The sequence below is a fragment of the Trematomus bernacchii genome, unplaced genomic scaffold (assembly GCF_902827165.1).
Source record: "Trematomus bernacchii unplaced genomic scaffold, fTreBer1.1, whole genome shotgun sequence".
Taxonomy (NCBI): domain Eukaryota; kingdom Metazoa; phylum Chordata; class Actinopteri; order Perciformes; family Nototheniidae; genus Trematomus; species Trematomus bernacchii.
Window position 1 is genome coordinate 2,521,231 of NW_022987477.1, and position 21,176 is coordinate 2,542,406.

The window sequence follows — 21,176 nt, forward strand, 5'->3', positions numbered from 1 at the left end:
TGCTTTTACAAAGAGACTTAAAACTAGTTACAGTAATAGCAGCTGAGACATTTTGCTAGCAACAAGCCAGGAGCAAAAATATGTAGACAGAGCAGGACTCTTCTACACTCCATAACAAATTAGAAAAGATGCCATAAAAAAATAGTTTAATGCCTTTTTGGTTTTTCATCTGTAGCAAAATGTGACTATAAATGCATTATGTTGCACAGCCTTGTGTTGTGCAATGATCCTCGTATGACTAATGATATCACTGATGTGTGAAAAACCTGGCATTATTGGCAGTTTAAAAAAAAAAGTCTGCTGTTGTGTTCACTTGGAAACTCCATTAATACAGAATAGATACCAGAGTGTGGTATGTGACACACAGTACATGTTTACTGTACAGGCAGATCAGGGGTGTCCATCCATGATGTCCTATCTACTAACTTTTCTCTCTATCTTACAGTCCCCTCGATTAGATTTTGAGCTGCCAGCTAATTCACATGGTGGGCTGGAAAAAAACACATTTGTTTTTTAGGGCAATAGCTCCCCCTGTTGCCACAAATAACAAAATGTCCGACATAGTTTAACAAAATAACCCAGATGTTGGCCTCCGTTTTTAATACAACATAAACCTGACATATGTTCAGAGAAAACAATCAATAATGCTAACGCTGATGTCTGATACAGAATTATTATGAATTTGACGACAGTCTGATAAGAGTGGAGAAGTAACAGATGCAGGACAGTGGTGTTGTTTTTTGTACAAGTTTATATGGCTTAGGAGGTGTAATTACTGCATCAATGTAAACTAGAAATCCAAATCAGGTTACTTATGGTATGAAGCTGGCAATATAATGTTGTATCCTCCCAGTTTTGTTCAGTGGCTCTTTGCTGATGTATAAGGGAGAAAAAAAGGGCTGAAACTAAAGATTATATTCATTGATGAATCATGTGTAATGTTGTCCCAGTATTCTTTCCCTTTCTTGTCCATCTGTCCTTCTATCTAATTAAAGCAACAATGTCAAAAAAATATCTTCAAGAAAATAAGTCCGAAAATGGTGGGGAAAAGAATGGTGGTCGTTCAGTGTTTCCCAGCCCAAGATAATGTCTTTACAGGTCTTGTTTCATCCACAACTCTATCTTTCCGGGTGAAGATGAATGTAATCCTGACCTCACCTAGCATGTTTTGAGCTTAAGTCATTGTTTCTCGGCATGTCTGCAGACGCAGTGTGTCTGTGGTCACCGAGGTGGTTTCAGGAGCTCCTGCAGGTCTCCCTGGGGTGCCAGCTGGAAGGGAAGCAGCAGCCTGTTGTTCGCCTGGCTGCAGAGCGCTGCACAGCTCTCCATCAGCAGCAGACACACCTCGTCATGACTTCGTTCTGCAGCCTGCTCAAGCATTAACAAATACAGGCATGTGGTTGGGGTCAGAGACAATGTTGTTGGAAAGCCTCAATATGTTACTATGGTAGATTGAGTCATGGAGTTTTATAAAGGGTTGACATACAATCTTTGAGCAGATGTTTATTTGGTGGTGCAGTTTATTTTATACTGGTACTTCTGTACCTTATGTAGAGGAGAAGAACCGTCGTCATCGCAGAGCATTGGGTCTGCTCGGTGCTGAAGCAGGAGTCTGGATACGTGCATGTAACTATTTTGTTATGCAAAATGGCGACTGACAGATCACAATGTTCGTGTTGCACTAATCCAGTCTCCTCTCCCAGTGTTTACCAGATGCTGAGTGAAATGGATTTTGAGCGAGGTTTGCATTCACCTGTCATAAACCATAGTCTAGAGTTCTGAAAATACATAACATGTATTAAATGATTTTTTTTTCACCTTGGCAATAGTTTTCTGGAAGTACAGTGCTGTGTGTCATTCTTCTATGCAGGTATCTGGTCTGCTGCTATGGATGGGGACTTGGAGAGGGTCAAGTCTTTGACCCAGAAGACTCTACTGGTTACACAGCTCTGGTGAGTTCTCTGGGAATATGTTTGTGTGCAGCATCAAGTGTTTTAATCCATCTAAAATGATTGTATCATTTGTTGTGTGTTTTATCTCAGCACTATGCAAGTCGCAGTGGTCATCACGCTGTCTGCAAGTTTCTTCTTGAGAGTGGTGCTTGTGCATCTCCCCAGACACCAGGCGGTGCCACGCCACTCCATCGATCAGCTTACTGCGGTCATCTGGATGTGGTCAGACTCCTGCTTCAGCACCGAGCAGACCCATGCTCTGCGATGACGACGGTTCTTCTCCTCCACACCTGGATACTCCCTCATGCTGGGTGGAGCTGCAGGTGTATCCACAACCCTCACATGATCCTGCTGAGTTCTGTTAATTTATGATTAGATTATCTAGATTCTTGTGAAGGCTTTGAAAAAACATTTATGATATGCACTTCCTTCTCCAGGGTGCAAAGATTACACATTAGACAGAGATCTTCAGTCACTGTTGGTGTGTTTCCTCGTTCCATTTGATTCTGTACGCTCAACACCCATTTGATAACTCAGAAGTAAACTTTAAAGAGAGTTCAGCCTCCTGACAGCCTGGTGGAAAAAAACTGTTCTTTAGTCGGGAAGAAAGTCGTGTGCGTGTGCGTGTGCGTGTGCGTGTGCGTGTGTGTGTGTGTGTGTGCGTGCGTGTGCGTGCGTGTGTGTGCGTGTGGGTGTGTGTGCGTGTGTGTGCGTGTGTGTGTGTGTGTGTGTGTGTGTGTGTGTGTGTGTGTGTGTGTGTGTGTGTGTGTGTGTGTGTGTGTGTGTGTGTGTGTGTGTGTGTGTGTGTGTGTGTGTGTGTGTGTGTGTGTGTGTGTGTGTGTGTGTGTGTGTGTGTGTGTGTGTGTGGTGTGTGTGTGTGTGTGTGTGTGTGTGTGTGTGTGTGTGTGTGTGTGTGTGGTGTGTGTGTGTGTGTGTGTGTGTGTGTTGTGTGTGTGTGTGTGTGTGTGTGTGTGTGTGTGTGTGTGTGTGATGTGTGTGTGTGTGTGTGTGTGTGTGTGTGTGTGTGTGTGTGGTGTGTGTGTGTGTGTGTGTGTGTGTGTGTGTGTGTGTGTGTGTGTGTGTGTGTGGGTGTGTGTGTGTGTGTGTGTGTGTGTGTGTGTGTGTGTGTGTGTGTGTGTGTGTTGTGTGTGTGTGTGTCCCTTGCAATATTCAGACACAAACCTAAACAGATGTATTAAATCAGCATGAAGGCTCTAACGGGGCTGAAATACAGGGATGTCCGAGAAACTCTGGAGAAAAAAGATTTTACAGATTACATTTTACATAAACGTTTAGACAGATTTTAATATGAGAATGCAACCATTAAGTATTGCACTTTTCAAACAGGGTATCAGGTACAACTAATGTGATTTTACTCCACAACATTTATTTAACAGCTTTAGCTACAAAATGCATCTCTACAAATCTAACTAGTAGACTAACTCTTTGAGTCACAAAAGATTATAATGATATACATATAAAGGACATTTTTTCTGCACAATGATTACTTTGACCTTTTATACTTTAAATACATTTGGCTGATAACCCTTTCTTATTTTTATCAAAGTAACATTTGAATGCAGGACTTTCTACTTGTAATGAAGTATTTTAACAATAATGTTTTGGTGCTCAAGTAAAGCCTCTGGAGCTGCAGGTGAATCCAAAACCCTCTCATGATCCAGGTGAGTTTGGTTCATTTCTGAAGAAATCATTTCCAAATTGTTGTTCAGGCAAAAATACAAATAAATGTATAAAATGCACTTCTTTCTCCAGGGTAAAAGTATTTTCTTATACATAGTTTAATATTAAATTAAAATAATCAATAACAAATAACAGTTTGTTCTTTTATTATTATTATTTGTATTTATTTGTTCTTTCTCTTCTCTATTGTAGTAGTGTGGTAACAGAATATGATACATCTTCACAGGTGATATCTTTGTGTGTGGAGTGGAGTTATACAAGCTGTTTTTTAGGCAACAGTAAATGTAATATATTCCATACTTAAATAACTAGTCAGTCATCAACATTTGATTTATTTGTCCTTCCTTGTCTCCAGGTAAAGTGTGTGCAATCAGAGCTGAACGTGGACAATGTTGTCAGTGACAGAAGTCTGAAGGTAACCACTATTTAATCAGTGATGTTATATGTTTACACCTCTGTCATTATCTTTGGCTTCACTCAGGAAAGTTGGCAGTCACTTTTTTATATCTGAACATGTGTTATCATTTATAATGATTTATTCCAGCCAAGATTACAACTATTTTAGAAATCAAACTTCACTAAAGAAAATCAAACGCTACACACAAGAACCAGAGGACATATTTTGAGATTTGTAATGCTTTCTTTATTATTTATTTAAAAGGAATGCGTTGAACTTGCTGCTACCCAACACCAAATATCTGTATCTCTGTGTGACAGATTCAAAATCATTGTTTAATCATTTCAGGATAAAGAAGAAGAGCATTTTAATATCAGACTGCTGCCTTTAAGTATTACACTGTTGAAAAAGGTCATGTCAACGTTAAAAAGTGCCGAGGGGGTCGTCTTTGGTTTTTCCCACTTCAATGTTGACTAGCTCAACCTTTCCTCCATCACCAGGAAGTTGTTGGAAAACACCCAGATGAATGTAGCTCTCCCCTCCAACAAAGACCTGCAGGAAAGAGAGGGAAAATGTCACATCTGAAAATATAAATCTGATAAATGTGAAGCTTCTGTCAAACTGCAGTAAACTGTCCTGCAATGAATTGGACCTGGCATTAGATTTAAAGAGCCCTGTTCTGCTGTTTGGGTTTGTGTCTCTTTCCTGTATGTTCTATAGGTTTTAGTGCATGTAGTCTGCAAAGGCTAAAATCCCTGTCTTCCCTCCAGAGGGAGTTTCTGTCCGTACGCCCCCCCCCCCAAAATGTATTTGGTTAATTGATTATTCTTGTATATGATATAAAGACAAACACGCTATCTGAGGCTTTCATGCTTTTTTTTTCATGAATCACAATATTCCTTACCTTTATGGTGAAGTTCTTTCTTCCCATCATTTGTTTCCGGTATTGCACTGCTTTGTACACCCCATAGTTTTGGCTGGTTTCTATCTCCACTTGACCCTTCACCTGTGTAAAAATGAAATCAAAATGTATCATTAGGCCAGACCAGAGGGTAGTCTGTGGAGCTTGTGAAGAATGAACGTAGATTGAGAACTCACCGGAGCACAAATCTTCTGAGTTGAATCAGTAGCGTCCTCTGGAGGGCTCCATCCTGAATTATCTTGACTTGCCATTGTCACTAAGAGAAGTTAGTCAACTGTCAAGGGTCTCAAGTGTTTTGACTCATTATCAGATGCATGCATGTATTTATAGAGAGCCCACACCTGGATACTCCCTCATGCGGGGTGGAGCTGCAGGTGTATCCACAACCCTCACATGATCCTGCTGAGTTCTGTTAATTTATGATTAGATTATCTAGATTCTTGTGAAGGCTTTGAAAAAACATTTATGATATGCACTTCCTTCTCCAGGGTGCAAAGTCTTTACTTATGCAGTTTACATAGTTTTATATTTATTCAAATTAATCAATAATAAATCACTGTTTTTTTATATTATTATTATGATAATCAGTATCAACAACTCCACAAGTATGGAGTTTTATGTTGCTTTTCTTAAAATATGTGTTATCCAAATAAAACACTTAACTTCCTCTCTGAGCATCCTCACATCAAATACATTTCCTTCTCCAGGGAAGTGATAAGGAATACAAATGCTCAGCTGAGGTTTCTGGAGATCCGTGTTCCACAGGCTGCGAGCAGTTTCCCCTCCAAGCAGTTAACTGTCTGACACTTCCTTCCAGAGCCACGGAAACTGTCAAAACACATTTCATATACTTATTACAGAATAAAGGTGTCATATTATGATTGGATATGTGTATTTCTGAGTGAGGTGCTGTTGATTGGAGTACAGGCGAGCCCACGTCTCTTGGCTTCGCCCAGGTCCAGTGTTCTTCCCAAGGTCATCCAGGCCCTACACTGACTGTCTGTTTTCTCCTGTCACGTGCTAAGCTCTGAACTGCTCGTGCCTGGCACAGTGCCCTCTCCTGAAAGTAGCATAAATGCAGTTCCCTTCCGTGCGTGCGTGCGTGCATGTGTTTCTGTATGTCTAAGGACAGATATTGTCACTGTGACACCCTTGCAATATTCAGACACAAACCTAAACAGATGTGTATTAAATCAGCATGAAGGCTCTAACGGGGCTGAAATACAGGGATGTCTGAGAAACTCAGGAGAAAAAAGATTTTACAGATTACATTTTACATAAACTTTTAGACAGATTTTAATATGAGAATGCAACCATTAAGTATTGCACTTTTCAAACAGGGTATCAGGTACAACTAATGTGATTTTACTCCACAATATTTATTTAACAGCTTTAGCTACAATATGCATCTCTACAAATCTAACTAGTAGACTAACTCTTTGAGTCACAAAAGATTATAATGATATACATATAAAGGACATTTTTCTGCACAATGATTACTTTGACCTTTTATACTTTAAATACATTTGGCTGATAACCCTTTCTTATTTTTATCAAAGTAACATTTGAATGCAGGACTTTCTACTTGTAATGAAGTATTTTGACAATAATGTTTTGGTGCTCAAGTAAAGCCTCTGGAGCTGCAGGTGAATCCAAAACCCTCTCATGATCCAGGTGAGTTTGGTTCATTTCTGAAGAAATCATTTCCAAATTGTTGTTCAGGCAAAAATACAAATAAATGTATGAAATGCACTTCTTTCTCCAGGGTAAAAGTATTTTCTTATACATAGTTTTATATTAAATTAAAAATAATCAATAACAAACAACAGTTTGTTCTTTTATTATTATTATTTGTATTTATTTGTTCTTTCTCTTCTCTATTGTAGTAGTGTGGTAACAGAATATGATACATCTTCACAGGTGATATCTTTGTGTGTGGAGTGGAGTTATACAAGCTGTTTTTTAGGCAATAGTAAATGTAATATATTCCATACTTAAACAACTAGTCAGTCATCAACATTTGATTTATTTGTCCTTCCTTGTCTCCAGGTAAAGTGTGTGCAATCAGAGCTGAACGTGGACGATGTTGTCAGTGACAGAAGTCTGAAGGTAACCACTATTTAATCAGTAATGTTATATGTTTACACCTCTGTCATTATCTTTGGCTTCACTCAGGAAAGTTGGCAGTCACTTTCTTATATCTGAACAATGTGTGAAACCTGTTTTCCTCCTTAGAGGCACTTATCAAGTAACTGAGAGTGAAACATGTTTCCTGGTTTTTGTAATCAAAGCTCAACATGAGTATCTGTATCTGTTTTAAGATGCGTAAAAACTAAAGGGTTACCTTTTTATCATTTATAATGATTTATTCCAGCCAAGATTACAACTATTTTAGAAATCAGACTTCACTAAAGAAAATCAAACGCTACACACAAGAACCAGAGGACATATTTGAGATTTGTAATGCTTTCTTTATTATTTATTTAAAAGGAATGCGTTCAACTTGCTGCTACCCAACACCAAATATCTGTATCTCTGTGTGACAGATTCAAAATCATTGTTTAATCATTTCAGGATAAAGAAGAAGAGCATTTTAATATCAGACTGCTGCCTTTAAGTATTACACTGTTGAAAAAGGTCATGTCAACGTTAAAAAGTGCCGAGGGGGTCGTCTTTGGTTTTTCCCACTTCAATGTTGACCAGCTCAACCTTTCCTCCATCACCAGGAAGTTGTTGGAAAACACCCAGATGAATGTAGCTCTCCCCTCCAACAAAGACCTGCAGGAAAGAGAGGGAAAATGTCACATCTGAAAATATAAATCTGATAAATGTGAAGCTTCTGTCAAACTGCAGTAAACTGTCCTGCAATGAATTGGACCTGGCATTAGATTTAAAGAGCCCTGTTCTGCTGTTTGGGTTTGTGTCTCTTTCCTGTGTGTTCTATAGGTTTTAGTGCATGTAGTCTGCAAAGGCTAAAATCCCTGTCTTCCCTCCAGAGGGAGTTTCTGTCCGTACGCCCCCCCCCAAAATGTATTTGGTTAATTGATTAATCTTGTATATGATATAAAGACAAACACGCTATCTGAGGCTTTCATGCTTTTTTTTTCATGAATCACAATATTCCTTACCTTTATGGTGAAGTTCTTTCTTCCCATCATTTGTTTCCGGTATTGCACTGCTTTGTACACCCCATAGTTTTGGCTGGTTTCTATCTCCACTTGAAGCTTCACCTGTGTAAAAATGAAATCAAAATGTATCATTAGGCCAGACCAGAGGGTAGTCTGTGGAGCTTGTGAAGAATGAACGTAGATTGAGAACTCACCGGAGCACAAATCTTCTGAGTTGAATCAGTAGCGTCCTCTGGAGGGCTCCATCCTGAATTATCTTGACTTGCCATTGTCACTAAGAGAAGTTAGTCAACTGTCAAGGGTCTCAAGTGTTTTGACTCATTATCAGATGCATGCATGTATTTATAGAGAGCCCACACCTGGATACTCCCTCATGCGGGGTGGAGCTGCAGGTGTATCCACAACCCTCACATGATCCTGCTGAGTTCTGTTAATTTATGATTAAATATTATCCAAATTCTTGTGAAAGCTTTGAAAAAACATTTATGAAATGCACTTCCTTCTCCAGGGTGCAAAGTCTTTACTTATGCAGTTTACATAGTTTTATATTCATTCAAAATAATCAATAATAAATCACTGTTTTTTTAATATTATTATTATGATAATCAGTATCAACAACTCCACAAGTATGGAGTTTTATGTTGCATTACTTAAAATATGTGTTATCCAAATAAAACACTTAACCTCCTCTCTGAGCATCCTCACATCAACACCCAACTGCACATCACTGTATTATAAATGAATGTAACGCATAGTGTATAATCATTTTGAAATAAATAAGTAAAGCATTTTATATGAGACTGCAGAGAATTGTTCATGTCAGGAAAGTAGCGATGCAGGTCTTCAGTCACTGTTGGTGTGTTTCCTCGTTCCATTTGACTCTGTATGCTCCCCACTTGTTGGATAACTCTCACTTTGATAACATTTGAGAAATGCATTTCCATCTCCAGGGAAGTCAAAGTCAACTTTCTTTTAGAAGTCAATAAAAGCAAATGCAACATAAGAGCCACAACAAATACATGGAGATTCTTTTTTTCTGCTTCACTAACTATCTTCATCTCTGTGTGAATAGATGACACATTAGACAGAGGTCTTCAGACACTGTTGGTGTGTTTCCTTGTTCCGTTTGACTCACCCACCCATTTGATAACTCATGAGTAAAACAAATGCATTTCCTTCTCCAGGGAAGTCAAAGTCAACTTTATAGAGAGTTCAGAGAGTTATAGAGAGTTCAGCCTCCTGACAGCCTGGTGGAAAAAACTGTTCTTTAGTCGGGAAGAAAGTAGAGTGTGTGTGTGTGTGTGTGTGTGTGTGTGTGTGTGTGTGTGTGTGTGTGTGTGTGTGTGTGTGTGTGTGTGTGTGTGTGTGTGTGTGTGTGTATGGACAGATATCGTCACTGTGACACCCTTGCAATATTCAGACACAAACCTAAACAGATGTGTATTAAATCAGCATGAAGGCTCTAACGGGGCTGAAATACAGGGATATCTGAGAAACTCTGGAGAAAAAAGATTTTACAGATTACATTTTACATAAACTTTTAGACAGATTTTAATATGAGAATGCAACCATTAAGTATTGCACTTTTCAAACAGGGTATCAGGTACAACTAATGTGATTTTACTCCACAACATTTATTTAACAGCTTTAGCTACAAAATGCATCTCTACAAATCTAACTAGTAGACTAACTCTTTGAGTCACAAAAGATTATAATGATATACATATAAAGGACATTTTTCTGCACAATGATTACTTTGACCTTTTATACTTTAAATACATTTGGCTGATAACCCTTTCTTATTTTTATCAAAGTAACATTTGAATGCAGGACTTTCTACTTGTAATGAAGTATTTTGACAATAATGTTTTGGTGCTCAAGTAAAGCCTCTGGAGCTGCAGGTGAATCCAAAACCCTCTCATGATCCAGGTGAGTTTGGTTCATTTCTGAAGAAATCATTTCCAAATTGTTGTTCAGGCAAAAATACAAATAAATGTATGAAATGCACTTCTTTCTCCAGGGTAAAAGTATTTTCTTATACATAGTTTTATATTAAATTAAAATAATCAATAACAAATAACAGTTTGTTCTTTTATTATTATTATTTGTATTTATTTGTTCTTTCTCTCTATTGTAGTAGTGTGGTAACAGAATATGATACATCTTCACAGGTGATATCTTTGTGTGTGGAGTGGAGTTATACAAGCTGTTTTTTAGGCAACAGTAAATGTAATATATTCCATACTTGAATAACTAGTCAGTCATCAACATTTGATTTATTTGTCCTTCCTTGTCTCCAGGTAAAGTGTGTGCAATCAGAGCTGAATGTGGACGATGTTGTCAGTGACAGAAGTCTGAAGGTAACCACTATTTAATCAGTGATGTTATATGTTTACACCTCTGTCATTATCTTTGGCTTCACTCAGGAAAGTTGGCAGTCACTTTTTTATATCTGAACATGTGTTATCATTTTATAATGATTTATTCCAGCCAAGATTACAACTATTTTAGAAATCAAACTTCACTAAAGAAAATCAAACGCTACACACAAGAACCAGAGGACATATTTTGAGATTTGTAATGCTTTCTTTATTATTTATTTAAAAGGAATGCGTTCAACTTGCTGCTACCCAACACCAAATATCTGTATCTCTGTGTGACAGATTCAAAATCATTGTTTAATCATTTCAGGATAAAGAAGAAGAGCATTTTAATATCAGACTGCTGCCTTTAAGTATTACACTGTTGAAAAAGGTCATGTCAACGTTAAAAAGTGCCGAGGGGGTCGTCTTTGGTTTTTCCCACTTCAATGTTGACCAGCTCAACCTTTCCTCCATCACCAGGAAGTTGTTGGAAAACACCCAGATGAATGTAGCTCTCCCCTCCAACCGAGACCTGCAGGAAAGAGAGGGAAATAAAAATATAAATCTGATAAATGTGAAGCTTCTGTCAAACTGCAGTAAACTGTCCTGCGATGAATTGGACCTGGCATTAGATTTAAAGAGCCCTGTTCTGCTGTTTGGGTTTGTGTCTCTTTCCTGTGTGTTCTATAGGTTTTAGTGCATGTAGTCTGCAAAGGCTAAAATCCCTGTCTTCCCTCCAGAGGGAGTTTCTGTCCGTACGCCCCCCCCCCCCCCCCCCCCCCCCCCCAAAATGTATTTGGTTTAATTGATTATTCTTGTATATGATATAAAGACAAACACGCTATCTGAGGCTTTCATGCTTTTTTTTTCATGAATCACAATATTCCTTACCTTTATGGTGAAGTTCTTTCTTCCCATCATTTGTTTCCGGTATTGCACTGCTTTGTACACCCCATAGTTTTGGCTGGTTTCTATCTCCACTTGAAGCTTCACCTGTGTAAAAATGAAATCAAAATGTATCATTAGGCCAGACCAGAGGGTAGTCTGTGGAGCTTGTGAAGAATGAACGTAGATTGAGAACTCACCGGAGCACAAATCTTCTGAGTTGAATCAGTAGCGTCCTCTGGAGGGCTCCATCCTGAATTATCTTGACTTGCCATTGTCACTAAGAGAAGTTAGTCAACTGTCAAGGGTCTCAAGTGTTTTGACTCATTATCAGATGCATGCATGTATTTATAGAGCCCACACCTGGATACTCCCTCATGCGGGGTGGAGCTGCAGGTGTATCCACAACCCTCACATGATCCTGCTGAGTTCTGTTAATTTATGATTAGATTATCTAGATTCTTGTGAAGGCTTTGAAAAAACATTTATGATATGCACTTCCTTCTCCAGGGTGCAAAGTCTTTACTTATGCAGTTTACATAGTTTTATATTTATTCAAATTAATCAATAATAAATCACTGTTTTTTTATATTATTATTATGATAATCAGTATCAACAACTCCACAAGTATGGAGTTTTATGTTGCTTTACTTAAAATATGTGTTATCCAAATAAAACACTTAACTTCCTCTCTGCGCATCCTCACATCAAATACATTTCCTTCTCCAGGGAAGTGATAAGGAATACAAATGCTCAGCTGAGGTTTCTGGAGATCCGTGTTCCACAGGCTGCGAGCAGTTTCCCCTCCAAGCAGTTAACTGTCTGACACTTCCTTCCAGAGCCACGGAAACTGGCAAAACACATTTCATATACTTATTACAGAATAAAGGTGTCATATTATGATTGGATATGTGTATTTCTGAGTGAGGTGCTGTTGATTGGAGTACAGGCGAGCCCACGTCTCTTGGCTTCGCCCAGGTCCAGTGTTCTTCCCAAGGTCATCCAGGCCCTACACTACACTGACTGTCTGTTTTCTCCTGTCACGTGCTAAGCTCTGAACTGCTCGTGCCTGGCACAGTGCCCTCTCCTGAAAGTAGCATAAATGCAGTTCCCTTCCGTGCGTGCGTGCGTGCGTGCGTGCATGTGTTTCTGTATGTCTAAGGACAGATATTGTCACTGTGACACCCTTGCAATATTCAGACACAAACCTAAACAGATGTGTATTAAATCAGCATGAAGGCTCTAACGGGGCTGAAATACAGGGATGTCTGAGAAACTCAGGAGAAAAAAGATTTTACAGATTACATTTTACATAAACTTTTAGACAGCTTTTAATATGAGAATGCAACCATTAAGTATTGCACTTTTCAAACAGGGTATCAGGTACAACTAATGTGATTTTACTCCACAACATTTATTTAACAGCTTTAGCTACAAAATGCATCTCTACAAATCTAACTAGTAGACTAACTCTTTGAGTCACAAAAGATTATAATGATATACATATAAAGGACATTTTTCTGCACAATGATTACTTTGACCTTTTATACTTTAAATACATTTGGCTGATAACCCTTTCTTATTTTTATCAAAGTAACATTTGAATGCAGGACTTTCTACTTGTAATGAAGTATTTTGACAATAATGTTTTGGTGCTCAAGTAAAGCCTCTGGAGCTGCAGGTGAATCCAAAACCCTCTCATGATCCAGGTGAGTTTGGTTCATTTCTGAAGAAATCATTTCCAAATTGTTGTTCAGGCAAAAATACAAATAAATGTATGAAATGCACTTCTTTCTCCAGGGTAAAAGTATTTTCTTATACATAGTTTTATATTAAATTAAAAATAATCAATAACAAACAACAGTTTGTTCTTTTATTATTATTATTTGTATTTATTTGTTCTTTCTCTTCTCTATTGTAGTAGTGTGGTAACAGAATATGATACATCTTCACAGGTGATATCTTTGTGTGTGGAGTGGAGTTATACAAGCTGTTTTTTAGGCAATAGTAAATGTAATATATTCCATACTTAAACAACTAGTCAGTCATCAACATTTGATTTATTTGTCCTTCCTTGTCTCCAGGTAAAGTTTGTGCAATCAGAGCTGAACGTGGACGATGTTGTCAGTGACAGAAGTCTGAAGGTAACCACTATTTAATCAGTAATGTTATATGTTTACACCTCTGTCATTATCTTTGGCTTCACTCAGGAAAGTTGGCAGTCACTTTCTTATATCTGAACAATGTGTGAAACCTGTTTTCCTCCTTAGAGGCACTTATCAAGTAACTGAGAGTGAAACATGTTTCCTGGTTTTTGTAATCAAAGCTCAACATGAGTATCTGTATCTGTTTTAAGATGCATAAAAACTAAAGGGTTACCTTTTTATCATTTTATAATGATTTATTCCAGCCAAGATTACAACTATTTTAGAAATCAGACTTCACTAAAGAAAATCAAACGCTACACACAAGAACCAGAGGACATATTTTGAGATTTGTAATGCTTTCTTTATTATGTATTTAAAAGGAATGCGTTCAACTTGCTGCTACCCAACACCAAATATCTGTATCTCTGTGAGACAGATTCAAAATCATTGTTTAATCATTTCAGGATAAAGAAGAAGAGCATTTTAATATCAGACTGCTGCCTTTAAGTATTACACTGTTGAAAAGGTCATGTCAACGTTAACACATGCAGACGATGTCGTCTTTGGTTTTTCCCACTTCAACGTGGTCCAGCTGAACCTTTCCTCCTTTACCAGGAAGTGGACAGACAACCCTCTGATGAATGTAGTCCTCCTCTCCAACAAAGACCTGCAGGAAAGAGAGGGAAAATGTCACATCTGAAAATATAAATCTGATAAATGTGAATCTTCTGTCAAACTGCAGTAAACTGTCCTGCAATGAATTGGACCTGGCATTAGATTTAAAGAGCCCTATTCTGCTGTTTGGGTTTGTGTCTCTTTCCTGTGTGTTCTATAGGTTTTAGTGCATGTAGTCTGCAAAGGCTAAAATCCCTGTCTTCCCTCCAGAGGGAGTTTCTGTCCGTACGCCCCCCCCCCCCCAAAATCCATTTGGTTAATAGATTATTCTTGTATATGATATAAAGACAAACACGCTATCTGAGGCTTTCATGCTTTTTTCTTCATAAATCACAATATTCCTTACCTTTATGCTGAGGTTTTGTCCTTCCACAAGTTGTTTCTTGAAATGCACTGCCTTGTACACCGCATACTTTTTGCCGGTTTCTTTCTCCACTTGACCCTTCACCTGTGTAAAAATGAAGTACAAATGTATCATTAGGCCAGACCAGAGGGTAGTCTGTGGAGCTTGTGAAGAATGAACGTAGATTGAGAACTCACCGCATCACAAATCTTCTGAGTTTCCTCAGTAGCGTCCACTGTCTCGCCCCATCCTCCTAACATAGCTTTATCTGCCATTGTCACTAAGAGAAGTTAGTCAACTGTCAAGTGTCTCAAGTGTTTTGACTTTTTATCAAATGCATGCTTGTATTTATACAGAGAGCCCACACCTGGATTCTCCCTCATGCTGGGTGGAGCTGCAGGTGTATCCACAACCCTCACATGATCCTGCTGAGTTCTGTTAATTTATGATTAGATTATCTAGATTCTTGTGAAGGCTTTGAAAAAACATTTATGATATGCACTTCCTTCTCCAGGGTGCAAAGTCTTTACTTATGCAGTTTACATAGTTTTATATTTATTCAAAATAATCAATAATAAATCACTGTTTTTTTATATTATTATTATGATAATCAGTATCAACAACTCCACAAGTATGGAGTTTTATGTTGCTTTACTTAAAATATGTGTTATCCAAATAAAACACTTAACTTCCTCTCTGAGCATCCTCACATCAAATACATTTCCTTCTCCAGGGAAGTGATAAGGAATACAAATGCTCAGCTGAGGTTTCTGGAGATCCGTGTTCCACAGGCCGCGAGCAGTTTCCCCTCCAAGCAGTTAACTGTCTGACACTTCCTTCCAGAGCCCCGGAAACTGGCAAAACACATTTCATATACTTATTACAGAATAAAGGTGTCATATTATGATTGGATGTATTTCTGAGTGAGGTGCTGTTGATTGGAGTACAGGCGAGCCCACGTCTCTTGGCTTCGCCCAGGTCCAGTGTTCTTCCCAAGGTCATCCAGGCCCTACACTACACTGACTGTCTGTTTTCTCCTGTCACGTGCTAAGCTCTGAACTGCTCGTGCCTGGCACAGTGCCCTCTCCTGAAAGTAGCATAAATGCAGTTCCCTTCCGTGCGTGCGTGCGTGCATGTGTTTCTGTATGTCTAAGGACAGATATTGTCACTGTGACACCCTTGCAATATTCAGACACAAACCTAAACAGATGTGTATTAAATCAGCATGAAGGCTCTAACGGGGCTGAAATACAGGGATATCTGAGAAACTCAGGAGAAAAAAGATTTTACAGATTACATTTTACATAAACTTTTAGACAGATTTTAATATGAGAATGCAACCATTAAGTATTGCACTTTTCAAACAGGGTATCAGGTACAAATAATGTGATTTTACTCCACAACATTTATTTAACAACTTTAGCTGCAAAATGCATCTCTACAAATCTAACTAGTAGACTAACTCTTTGAGTCACAAAAGATTATAATGATATACATATAAAGGACATTTTTCTGCACAATGATTACTTTGACCTTTTATACTTTAAATACATTTGGCTGATAACCCTTTCTTATTTTTGTCAAAGTAACATTTGAATGCAGGACTTTCTACTTGTAATGAAGTATTTTGACAATAATGTTTTGGTGCTCAAGTAAAGCCTCTGGAGCTGCAGGTGAATCCAAAACCCTCTCATGATCCAGGTGAGTTTGGTTCATTTCTGAATAAATCATTTCCAAATTGTTGTTCAGGCAAAAATACAAATAAATGTATGAAATGCACTTCTTTCTCCAGGGTAAAAGTATTTTCTTATACATAGTTTTATATTAAATTAAAAATAATCAATAACAAACAACAGTTTGTTCTTTTATTATTATTATTTGTATTTATTTGTTCTTTCTCTTCTCTATTGTAGTAGTGTGGTAACAGAATATGATACATCTTCACAGGTGATATCTTTGTGTGTGGAGTGGAGTTATACAAGCTGTTTTTTAGGCAATAGTAAATGTAATATATTCCATACTTAAACAACTAGTCAGTCATCAACATTTGATTTATTTGTCCTTCCTTGTCTCCAGGTAAAGTGTGTGCAATCAGAGCTGAACGTGGACGATGTTGTCAGTGACAGAAGTCTGAAGGTAACCACTATTTAATCAGTGATGTTATATGTTTACACCTCTGTCATTATCTTTGGCTTCACTCAGGAAAGTTAGCAGTCACTTTCTTATATCTGAACAATGTGTGAAACCTGTTTTCCTCCTTAGAGGCACTTATCAAGTAACTGAGAGTGAAACATGTTTCCTGGTTTTTGTAATCAAAGCTCAACATGAGTATCTGTATCTGTTTTAAGATGCGTAAAAACTAAAGGGTTACCTTTTTATCATTTATAATGATTTATTCCAGCCAAGATTACAACTATTTTAGAAATCAGACTTCACTAAAGAAAATCAAACGCTACACACAAGAACCAGAGGACATATTTTGAGATTTGTAATGCTTTCTTTATTATTTATTTAAAAGGAATGCGTTCAACTTGCTGCTAGCCAACACCAAATATCTGTATCTCTGTGAGACAGATTCAAAATCATTGTTTAATCATTTCAGGATAAAGAAGAAGAGCATTTTAATATCAGACTGCTGCCTTTAAGTATTACACTGTTGAAAAGGTCATGTCAACGTTAACACATGCAGACGATGTCGTCTTTGGTTTTTCCCACTTCAACGTGGTCCAGCTGAACCTTTCCTCCTTTACCAGGAAGTGGACAGACAACCCTCTGATGAATGTAGTCCTCCTCTCCAACAAAGACCTGCAGGAAAGAAAGGGAAAATGTCACATCTGAAAATATAAATCTGATAAATGTGAATCTTCTGTCAAACTGCAGTAAACTGTCCTGCAATGAATTGGACCTGGCATTAGATTTAAAGAGCCCTGTTCTGCTGTTTGGGTTTGTGTCTCTTTCCTGTGTGTTCTATAGGTTTTAGTGCATGTAGTCTGCAAAGGCTAAAATCCCTGTCTTCCCTCCAGAGGGAGTTTCTGTCTGTACGCCCCCCCCCCCCCCCCCCAAAATCCATTTGGTTAATAGATTATTCTTGTATATGATATAAAGACAAACACACTATCTGAGGCTTTCATGCTTTTTTCTTCATAAATCACAATATTCCTTACCTTTATGCTGAGGTTTTGTCCTTCCACAAGTTGTTTCTTGAAATGCACTGCCTTGTACACCGCATACTTTTTGCCGGTTTCTTTCTCCACTTGACCCTTCACCTGTGTAAAAATGAAGTACAAATGTATCATTAGGCCAGACCAGAGGGTAGTCTGTGGAGCTTGTGAAGAATGAACGTAGATTGAGAACTCACCGCATCACAAATCTTCTGAGTTTCCTCAGTAGCGTCCACTGTCTCGCCCCATCCTCCTAACATAGCTTTATCTGCCATTGTCACTAAGAGAAGTTAGTCAACTGTCAAGGGTCTCAAGTGTTTTGACTTTTTACCAAATGCATGCTTGTATTTATACAGAGAGCCCACACCTGGATACTCCCTCATGCGGGGTGGAGCTGCAGGTGTATCCACAACCCTCACATGATCCTGCTGAGTTCTGTTAATTTATGATTAGATTATCTAGATTCTTGTGAAGGCTTTGAAAAAACATTTATGAAATGCACTTCCTTCTCCAGGGTGCAAAGTCTTTACTTTTGCAGTTTTTTGGGGGTGTTTTCTTTTGTCTTTGTTCTGTTATAATGCCTATGTTTAAAGTGTGGTCAAGCCCCTTTGTATTTGATTGTGTTTCCTCGTTCCATTTGAGTATGCTCCCCATTGTTTGATAACTCCCACTTTGAGATAACATTTGAGAAATGCCTTTCCAGGGAAGTCAAAGTCAACTGACGACACTTCTTTTAGAAATCTTAAATCAATAAAAGCAAATGCAACATAAGAGCCACAACAAATACATGGAGATTCTTTTTTTCTGCTTTCTAACACTAAATATCTTCAGCTCACATTAGACAGAGGTCTTCAGTCACTGTTGGTGTGTTTCCTCATTCCATTTGATTCTGTACGCTCAACACCCATTTGATAACTCATAAGTATTTATACACAAACAAATGCATTTCCTTCTCCAGGGAAGTCAAAGTCAACTTTATAGAGAGTTCAGCCTCCTGACAGCCTGGTGGAAAAAACTGTTCTTTAGTCGGGAAGAAAGTAGAGTACATACATCCTAAACAGATGTGTATTAAATCAGCATGAAGGGACATTGACCCCCTTTCCTTAGGCACCTGGCCGGATTTGTTGTTATGGCTGGTTTGACCTCATCAACATGGTTTGACAGAGACTGCCGGGAAAAAAATGGCCCAAACATCTGAGGTGGTGGGACAACAGCGTGAAGAGAGAGCAAAAGACAGGGAAAACCTGACAGCTCAGAAAGGAGCAGAGTGGTAGAGAGACTCTGGGAAAGTTATTGTATTGAATTTTACATAAACTTTTAGACAGCTCAGAAAGGAGCAGACCAAAGTGAGTCCTGTTTCTGACGTTAGAGGGCTCCAAACACCAGCAGCTGTGAGTGTGTGTCATCACTGCTAATCCTCCTGGATCAGCAAAGATATTGCGTAGAGCAGCAAATAGGTCAGGGCCGCTGCTTGTGGGTTTCAATGAACAACAGTTTGACATTTGGAAAGATATGACTTACAGTAAATGTGTGTTGCTTAAAGGATGACCTCCTGCTTGTTTAAAGGGGTCGGGGGTCACGTGCAGGTCGTGCAATTTCCTCACTCAGTTTGCCTTTTTTGCAAGATGTGTTCACTCCCTGATCTCCACAGAGGAGTGTTCCTCCACACCCTGCAGACATATGCAAGGTATGTTTGATTGATTTCAACATCAATGGTTTTTTGTGTTAGAAACAAATCTACACTAGCATTATCTTAATTACAAACATCAAATCTGAACAAATAGAAACTATAATAGAAAACTTGAAACAAATGAATAACATGTTGTGATGTATGAACCTCTCTACAAAAAAAGAAACAACTTGACACCACATTTTTTTCAGTACTATTTTTTTGATAACATCATTGAAATGCATTTATAGCAAACTATGTATTACTTCTATCAGCCTCTTTAATAAAGACCATTGATGTAGGTTATTTCTCATGACTGTCTCTGCCACTTTGTTCCTCTATTATCTATGACGGTTATTTAAACAGAACAATGAAACTATTCCTAATTAAATAACTTAAATTAAATAATTGAAGTCTGGGATCAGATTGTGAAGTTGATTTAAGTGTTTAAATTATGCTAAACATTAACTAATCCTTCCACTTAAAACAGAAGAATTGATGAGGCAACATTTGTGTTGTATTTGTTACTCCCTGGACTTTACACCTCAATCCTCCGTGTTAGTTTCATCTTGTGACTGCTGTTCCTCTTAATCACATGGTGTCTGTTCCTGAAATTGTGTATATATCAATAGCGTTTGACCCTGCAATACTTTTACTTTAAAGGGTCCCTATTCTGCTCATTCGGTTCATATCAGTGTGAAGTGTCTCTACTTTAAAGAGTCCTCTCCTGCTGATGTTCAGGTGCATATCAGTATGTAGTGTCTCTACTTTAAAGAGTCCTCTCCTGCTGATGTTCAGGTGTATATCAGTATGTAGTGTCTCTACTTTAAAGAGTCCTCTCCTGCTGATGTTCAGGTGTATATCAGTATGTAGTGTCTCTACTTTAAAGAGTCCTCTCCTGCTGATGTTCAGGTGTATATCAGTATGTAGTGTCTCTACTTTAAAGAGTCCTCTCCTGCTGATGTTCAGGTGTATATCAGTATGGAGTGTCTCTACTTTAAAGAGTCCTCTCCTGCTGATGTTCAGGTGTATATCAGTATGTAGTGTCTCTACTTTAAAGAGTCCTCTCCTGCTGATGTTCAGGTGTATATCAGTATGTAGTGTATCTACTTTAAAGAGTCCTCTCCTGCTGATGTTCAGGTGTATATCAGTATGTAGTGTCTCTACTTTAAAGAGTCCTCTCCTGCTGATGTTCAGGTGTATATCAGTATGTAGTGTCTCTACTTTAAAGAGTCCTCTCCTGCTGATGTTCAGGTGTATATCAGTATGTAGTGTATCTACTTTAAAGAGTCCTCTCCTGCTGATGTTCAGGTGTATATCAGTATGTAGTGTCTCTACTTTAAAGAGTCCTCTCCTGCTGATGTTCAGGTGTATATCAGTATGTAGTGTCTCTATTTTAAAGAGTCCTCTCCTGCTGATGTTCAGGTGTGAGCCCGGTCTGCTCTGATTGGTTAGCTGGCCGGCTCTGTTGTGATTGGTCAACCGCTTAGAGATGTCCCGCCCCTTAGATACAATGTGTTGGAGCGCTAGCCAATAGGAGTGTGAGTATTTCATAGTGATGTCACTATGTTCCGGAAGTAAACAAAGGAGTCCAATGGCGTTTGTGGTTGTAAGAACCCTCATGAGAACCATTTGAAAACCTATAAACCTTTTTGATATATTAGAAGTGATGTTTCCGTATACAGCAGTAGGTACAGAGGTCAAACACTTATTGATGAGTCAAAGTGCCAGTTTTTAACTTTTGCCACGCACTGTTTTCCAAATCCTGTGATAGTGTCAACTGTTTCTGCTTATCCTACTTTCAGTAAACTTTGAGATGAGGACTTTAGGAGT

The 21,176-nt window shown here is 38.3% G+C and overlaps 5 protein-coding genes and 1 pseudogene across 6 annotated transcripts; 1 reads left to right on the top strand and 5 right to left on the bottom strand.

The window, feature by feature from the left end:
• The first annotated feature begins 1,647 nt into the window (after positions 1-1,647).
• Positions 1,648-2,317, top strand: LOC117497763 (annotated as a pseudogene).
• Positions 2,318-4,290: 1,973 nt separating this feature from the next.
• On the bottom strand, positions 4,291-5,453 carry LOC117497097 (cystatin-A5-like). The gene is made up of 3 exons (XM_034148982.1): positions 5,149-5,453; positions 4,955-5,056; positions 4,291-4,602 (listed from the first exon to the last, which is right to left on the bottom strand). Exons 1-3 carry the CDS (start codon positions 5,221-5,223, stop codon positions 4,474-4,476), a joined length of 306 nt encoding a protein of 101 aa, XP_034004873.1. The 5' UTR covers positions 5,224-5,453; the 3' UTR covers positions 4,291-4,473.
• Positions 5,454-7,500: 2,047 nt separating this feature from the next.
• Positions 7,501-8,487, bottom strand: LOC117497040 (cystatin-A5-like). Its single transcript, XM_034148942.1, has 3 exons — positions 8,295-8,487; positions 8,101-8,202; positions 7,501-7,750 (listed from the first exon to the last, which is right to left on the bottom strand). Exons 1-3 carry the CDS (start codon positions 8,367-8,369, stop codon positions 7,622-7,624), a joined length of 306 nt encoding a protein of 101 aa, XP_034004833.1. The 5' UTR covers positions 8,370-8,487; the 3' UTR covers positions 7,501-7,621.
• A 2,179-nt stretch (positions 8,488-10,666) lies between these two features.
• On the bottom strand, positions 10,667-11,664 carry LOC117494517 (cystatin-A5-like). Its single transcript, XM_034145471.1, has 3 exons — positions 11,549-11,664; positions 11,355-11,456; positions 10,667-10,995 (listed from the first exon to the last, which is right to left on the bottom strand). The coding sequence occupies exons 1-3, from the start codon at positions 11,621-11,623 to the stop codon at positions 10,867-10,869; spliced, it is 306 nt and encodes a 101-aa protein (XP_034001362.1). The 5' UTR covers positions 11,624-11,664; the 3' UTR covers positions 10,667-10,866.
• Positions 10,667-18,015, bottom strand: LOC117494500 (cystatin-B-like). Of its 2 annotated transcripts, XR_004557078.1 has the most exons (4): positions 17,872-18,015; positions 17,678-17,779; positions 17,134-17,318; positions 10,667-10,809 (listed from the first exon to the last, which is right to left on the bottom strand). XR_004557078.1 is itself a non-coding variant. In XM_034145444.1 (3 exons), exons 1-3 carry the CDS (start codon positions 17,947-17,949, stop codon positions 17,190-17,192), a joined length of 309 nt encoding a protein of 102 aa, XP_034001335.1. In that variant the 5' UTR covers positions 17,950-18,015; the 3' UTR covers positions 17,118-17,189. The 2 variants fall into 2 exon arrangements, 1 of the variants encoding a protein (XP_034001335.1); XM_034145444.1 differs by lacking the exon at positions 10,667-10,809 and having other exon boundaries at positions 17,118-17,318.
• On the bottom strand, positions 13,835-14,843 carry LOC117494510 (cystatin-B-like). The gene is made up of 3 exons (XM_034145459.1): positions 14,711-14,843; positions 14,517-14,618; positions 13,835-14,162 (listed from the first exon to the last, which is right to left on the bottom strand). Exons 1-3 carry the CDS (start codon positions 14,786-14,788, stop codon positions 14,034-14,036), a joined length of 309 nt encoding a protein of 102 aa, XP_034001350.1. The 5' UTR covers positions 14,789-14,843; the 3' UTR covers positions 13,835-14,033.
• Positions 18,016-21,176: the final 3,161 nt, after the last annotated feature.

Excerpts from the sequence above, each read along its gene's own strand:
- LOC117494517 (XM_034145471.1), bottom strand. The coding sequence starts at position 11,623 with ATGGCAAGTCAAGATAATTCAGGATGGAGCCCTCCAGAGGACGCTACT. Across the intron at positions 11,457-11,548 it reads CTCAGAAGATTTGTGCTCCG|GTGAAGCTTCAAGTGGAGAT; the intron begins GTGAGTTCTCAA and ends ATTTTTACACAG. Across the intron at positions 10,996-11,354 it reads GAAAGAACTTCACCATAAAG|GTCTCGGTTGGAGGGGAGAG; the intron begins GTAAGGAATATT and ends TCTTTCCTGCAG.
- LOC117497097 (XM_034148982.1), bottom strand. The coding sequence starts at position 5,223 with ATGGCAAGTCAAGATAATTCAGGATGGAGCCCTCCAGAGGACGCTACT. Across the intron at positions 5,057-5,148 it reads CTCAGAAGATTTGTGCTCCG|GTGAAGGGTCAAGTGGAGAT; the intron begins GTGAGTTCTCAA and ends ATTTTTACACAG. Across the intron at positions 4,603-4,954 it reads GAAAGAACTTCACCATAAAG|GTCTTTGTTGGAGGGGAGAG; the intron begins GTAAGGAATATT and ends TCTTTCCTGCAG.
- LOC117494500 (XM_034145444.1), bottom strand. The coding sequence starts at position 17,949 with ATGGCAGATAAAGCTATGTTAGGAGGATGGGGCGAGACAGTGGACGCT. Across the intron at positions 17,780-17,871 it reads CTCAGAAGATTTGTGATGCG|GTGAAGGGTCAAGTGGAGAA; the intron begins GTGAGTTCTCAA and ends ATTTTTACACAG. Across the intron at positions 17,319-17,677 it reads GACAAAACCTCAGCATAAAG|GTCTTTGTTGGAGAGGAGGA; the intron begins GTAAGGAATATT and ends TCTTTCCTGCAG.
- LOC117494510 (XM_034145459.1), bottom strand. The coding sequence starts at position 14,788 with ATGGCAGATAAAGCTATGTTAGGAGGATGGGGCGAGACAGTGGACGCT. Across the intron at positions 14,619-14,710 it reads CTCAGAAGATTTGTGATGCG|GTGAAGGGTCAAGTGGAGAA; the intron begins GTGAGTTCTCAA and ends ATTTTTACACAG. Across the intron at positions 14,163-14,516 it reads GACAAAACCTCAGCATAAAG|GTCTTTGTTGGAGAGGAGGA; the intron begins GTAAGGAATATT and ends TCTTTCCTGCAG.
- LOC117497040 (XM_034148942.1), bottom strand. The coding sequence starts at position 8,369 with ATGGCAAGTCAAGATAATTCAGGATGGAGCCCTCCAGAGGACGCTACT. Across the intron at positions 8,203-8,294 it reads CTCAGAAGATTTGTGCTCCG|GTGAAGCTTCAAGTGGAGAT; the intron begins GTGAGTTCTCAA and ends ATTTTTACACAG. Across the intron at positions 7,751-8,100 it reads GAAAGAACTTCACCATAAAG|GTCTTTGTTGGAGGGGAGAG; the intron begins GTAAGGAATATT and ends TCTTTCCTGCAG.